Raw genomic sequence first — 5,441 nt, forward strand, 5'->3', positions numbered from 1 at the left:
AAAAAAAAAAAAGAAGAAAGAAAAAGGAGAGTATCAGGATGCAACAAAGTAACAGAGTCTTTCACAGAGTCTCAGAAACAAACAAAAGGATAACCAAAAACACATCTGTAAAAGTAAATGAGAAGAAACTGCAGAAGGCCTTGCCTGACCCATAGGAGGGTCCAAGCAAGTGGTTCACTACTCATCCAGCCGCAGTTCCAGTACAAGGATTCTCCTCCTGCCCTGCCAGTGCCAACAAATTTCACTCCGAAATTGTATGCTTTTTTTACAATAAGGCACTCTGTTTCAAAGGAAATAATGTAAGCAACACATACAATGCACACACTGCTATGAAAAGAAATGCTTGCTATATCCAGGAAAACTTCAATCCCAACAAAAATGAATATAATCCAAATGAGTTTATAATTTACACTTGGCTTTGGAATATAATTTTTTTCAGTGAGGAACTTCCAAATCATATTTTCTAAAGCCAATAGTAAAGTAAGAGAATTCTTTAACTACCAACCAAAAGATCATCAGAAGTGATCACACAACTTAACTCAAATGCTGGCAACTTGATTGACTTTCCTGGAACATGGATTAACTTAAAATTACATGACTGTGATCATTTTTACATTTCATTTTGCCCACAGTACATAGCTGTGTTTTTTAGGAGAATGTCCTTTTGTTGTTTTTTTAAATAATCCTTTGAGTCACATGTATCATGAAATAATGAATCCATAATTACTCCATCTTGATTTATACTTTTACATGAACAGTTTTATAAAGATTTGGGAAGAAAGCTGTGGAAAATGTCTTGTGACGATATAGCATACTAAAAACCATAAATCTATTTTAATGCACTTAACTGAATATTAAATTGTAAAATGATGAGAAAAAAAGACCATAGAAAGTTATGTAGTAATAATGTCAGAAATCACCATTCCAACCCACCTTCTCATTAAATAGACAAGGAAACTGAGAGCTAGGAAAATTAAGGGGCTTCCTTCCTGCTATCTAGTTAGGAAAAAATTTTGGCACCTGGCACACTAATGACACCACATACAATACTGGGTTCCTCCTGATATGACACATAACTGAAAGAAAAACCAAAACCCGTACACAAATCTATGTTTACTTTTTTAAAAAATGCCAAGTATTACCACTGTGTTGAAGAAAGCATTTACAGGCTTATACTATCTCTGCCACCTCAAAAAAACCTCTAACCATACTGGAATATTGGGAAATATTCAGCTTTTAAATACTTATACCAGTTGAATGATTTTTAAAAAAAAGAAAACAGTAACAGATCAATTAAGCCTTCCCATGGGACACAAAAATCCCTGAAATAATGAGGAAACTGGATAGGAGTAACTCAAAGAACCTATGTAGGTGTGGCACTCTTGGCAGGCTGCTCAGCACCAAAGGCAGAAGTGATCACAAGTGTGACTCAATTCATAATATTAAAAGAAATCAAAGGAAGGCAAATCTAAGAAAGTCTGGTTCACTGATTGATTCTGTCAATTAACAGACCAAGTCTACTGCTTTTTAAAGAGGACTCTGAATCCAAAGAAGCTCCCAACACTGGTTATCTAGTAAGTTATTGCAGTGCAACCTTTTCATATCAAACTGATATCCAGCTGGAGTGTAGAGCATGCCACAGCCATAATGCAGCTGTGGAAATCTGTTCCATTTGACTCTGACCTGCGTGATTAAGGAGAGGCAATGCTGCAGGTTTAGGAGTAGTAAGAAGCTCCCAGGCAGACCTCACAAGTACCAAAGTGTCGCTCTAGGAAGTTTCATTTATATAACTTCACATGACCCAGGCCCTCCACCAGAACTACTTTCTTACTTCTAGTGTCTGTAGTCCAAAAACTGTGAAGTGAAGCAGAAATCAGGACTTACTGTAAGGTAGGGAAGAGCTTTCTTCACTTAAGAAATTTGCACCCAATCAAACAGAACTCAAGTTTGTGCCATTTCACAGCTTATTACAAAATTCTGCAAAATATTCAGCTGTCACTGAATAAAGCACTTAGTGTACTAGGAAAACCGCACCTAATTAGTCACATAAAATCCTAATCAAAAAATACCCTAAAATAACCTAAAAGAGATTTCCTCTTATAATACAAGTAGTGTTGTAAGTTTACAAATGCTTAATTTTATTTTCATTGTACAGCTATAATTCATGCAATATGTGTATTTATGTGTAAGCATTCTTCCTGAAAAACGATGTTTTGGAGGTAATCTATTCATTATTTGCATACATTTAACATAAATCACTGCACAAAACAGAAAGTTTACTATTTTAATTACTTTGTTTTCACATTTAACCAGCTGCACAAATTCAATGTAACTATTAATGGCAGCAGCCAAACAAACAGAATTTCTTATGCCTAAATAGACAAAATTATGTGCACCAAAGAATTGAAAAAATCTGATAAAACTTACTTGCTACTCCTGATGCAAGTCCATAAAGCAGTCCTCCCCCATCCGACTGCTGAGGGAAAACATGGGTTCCTGGAGGAGGTGGCTTTTCTTGTCTGATAAAGTTATATAATAAGGTCTTCACAAGTTTGCTGGTGTATGGAAGACTACACAAAAAGGAAAAAAAATCAAACTCATATTTATGGGAGTCATCTAATTCTGAGTCACAATACAGAAATAATTCTGCCATTAACACTATTAATATAAAAGGGCTATTGGTACAACTCACAGAAATTGAGCACTGTCACGTAACAGTGAAGACCATGGGCTTTGAGAGCAATTCTGAGGCTTAATCCTGGCTTTTCTTCTTACCACATCATAAAATATTGATCAAATTACTTAAATACTTTTTTGTTGCTGTTGCGGGGAGAGACAAGGTCTCACTATGTTGCCCAGGCTGTTCTCAAACTCCTAAACTTAAGCGATCCTCCTGCCTCGGACTCCCAAAGTGCTGAGATTACAGGCATGAGCCACCGCCCCGCAGCCCACTTGAACTCTTGAACTTCAGTTACTTTTTCTGTATTCTGTATAACACTGTAAGCTACTACAAATTTAGTGCGTAACACATTATCTGGCAGTTGAAGGGAAGTAGTAACACGGAATCGGTAGAAAAAAGCAAGAATTTAAAAATAACAATAGGACTACATTTTTTAAGTATGAAATTATTCAATTATTCAATTGGTATTAAACTAATTCCTGCAATCTAGAGTAAGCTTTTTAACAGATGTCTTTAATGTACTATTGAGCTTTTTAAATATGGTTTCCAAGGTGAACCACAAAAATAAGTAAAGAATATATTATGGTTTAAATATTTGGCACCATAATGATACTATAAAAACCTTACTTAGAAAATAAGAACACTAACACTCTCTATGTCTATTTTTAAAAAGCAACTTGAATACTCTCGCACTATAAGGAATGAAGTTCACAGTCTTGTTTTAGCAAAGATGCACACAGTCCCACGATGCCAGCACTACTTCAAATCACGGTCATTCTGAGAGTCTCTGTCAGAGAGGCTTCCGATGCAACCCTCTGTCTCCAAAGTCCAGGTCCTCTCCCTCTTATCAGTGATTTTCAAATATGTTCAAAGAACATACATGCCACAGGAATAATCAGGGTGGCAAAAAGAACATGAAGACAAAGCTCCCACTACCTGAGAACTTTCCTCAAAGGTACTTTATTTGGATTTGTTTTACATTTTTAAAGTTTTATGAAGATTATGTTAATACAAGGTCAGGTATGTGCATGTGTGTTGGTCATTTCCATCCCCACCCTCTAGGAGATCGTAAGCTTCTGCTCAAGATCATAGCCCCACAGCCTAACATGCCTGGCACGTGGTTAGCACATGGTAAATATTTGCAGGCTCAATGAAGTAGAAATAGTCAGTGAAGAGGCTGTTGGAGAAACCCAAAGAGAGTGAGGGGGCACAGATCACAGTTGTTTCACAGAGACTGCTGAGAAGAAAAAGATACAAAAATAATCTGAATAACAAATATGACTTGACTGCTTAAACATAGAAAGAATGAAGGAGAAGGAAGAAAAAGATTATTTCAAAGTTTCAATTCTACGAAGCAACCACTGGAGAAGGTAATGAAGCTAGGGGACAGGAAGAACAGGGAGGATGGGTAGATGGCACAGGAAAGCAGAATGCGGTTCCCTGTACACTGGGTTTAAAGAGATAACAGAACAACTAGAGGAAACACCTGGTTGGAGATACGGGACGATACTCAGGTAAGAGGACAAGACTAGAAATACAAATTTATACAATGAAAACTAGACATATTTAAAGTAGAAACATACCATGGACCTCGCATCAAATACTTGTGGCTGATGCTCTGTCGCAAAACTTCTTTGTGGAAGAGCTGGCAGGAAAGGAAAACAACCATTGTTGATATAGCTTCTACTGATATTTCATATGTAATATCTCTGAAATGGAAGAAAAACAGAGTAACAATCACTTTGGAAGATCAGGACTCTACTCTTTTCTAAATGAACTGTACATTTAAAAACTCAAATCTAAATATTCAGTATTTTCAGGTAACTGATAAATATTAACATAAAAATTAAGTCAAGCAAAAATATTAAACTCCTTCCCTGTCGTTAGCTGGTGTATTTGGGTTAGTTATCCCTTTATTTCCCTATTTTCCAGTTCCCATCTCCTATTAAATGACAAACCTATTTGTGTATAATGGAAATAGTTACCAGCAGTGTTCTGCTTTGAAGATCCACTCTAGACCTCTATGTTCATTTCTGTTTAGTGATAATACAGAGACTCCGATTGTAAAGCTGAAGAGAAGTTACAGTGTAGGGAAGAAAACAATGCCTTTTCATGTTGATGATCACTTTACAATCAGAACAATAATACACCCTAGATCTTGTGTCTCTAGTGACTACCTTTTTCAAGGCCAACTTGTGCATGTTCAGCAAAATATTAACAGTAAACAAGTTATTCCTGTTTTATTAAGCATATTTTGACTATGAAGGGTTACTCTGTCCTCTCAAGATCATAAATCCCTTTGGGAAACAAGTCTTAGATCAAATAAAAAAATTCAGCTGAACAGAAAGCACACAGAGGGACAAAGGCATCCAGAAATTTCTAGTTACTGCAAAAGTTTCAACAGTATTATAATGGGGTACATGTTAAGACCAAGGAAGTAGAAACTCAACAACACAGCAAAAAGAGCAATAGCACCAAAAGAATACTAAAATATTTTTTATAAAAATGAAATAATTATGAAAAACAAAGAAAAATACTTAACACCTACTTAAACGAAAGCTCATTAAACAAATTAATGATGACTTGATTCTAGAACTGGAAAAATTTAAATTCTACCAGGTATCTCAAGGAGTTATTACTGATAGAAATATGTTTAAAAGGCCAGGCTCGGTGACTCACACCTATAATTCCAGCACTTTGGGAGGCCAAAGTGAGCGGATCACCTGAGTTCAGGAGTTTGAGACTAGCCTGGCCAACATGG

The 5,441-nt window shown here is 36.1% G+C and overlaps 1 protein-coding gene across 1 annotated transcript in view; it reads right to left on the reverse strand.

The window, feature by feature from the left end:
- Positions 1 to 5,441, reverse strand: part of DYM (dymeclin) — a 398,822-nt gene that overhangs the window by 292,919 nt on the left and 100,462 nt on the right. Inside the window, exons 7-8 of the mRNA XM_011968998.1 lie at positions 4,264 to 4,389; positions 2,428 to 2,570 (exon numbers count right to left, since the gene is read on the reverse strand). Coding sequence (XP_011824388.1) covers positions 2,428 to 2,570; positions 4,264 to 4,389 — 269 coding nt within the window. The remainder of the gene's footprint in view (positions 1 to 2,427; positions 2,571 to 4,263; positions 4,390 to 5,441) is intronic.

This window comes from Mandrillus leucophaeus, unplaced genomic scaffold (assembly GCF_000951045.1).
Source record: "Mandrillus leucophaeus isolate KB7577 unplaced genomic scaffold, Mleu.le_1.0 Scaffold87, whole genome shotgun sequence".
In the NCBI taxonomy this organism is placed as follows: Eukaryota; Metazoa; Chordata; class Mammalia; order Primates; family Cercopithecidae; genus Mandrillus; species Mandrillus leucophaeus.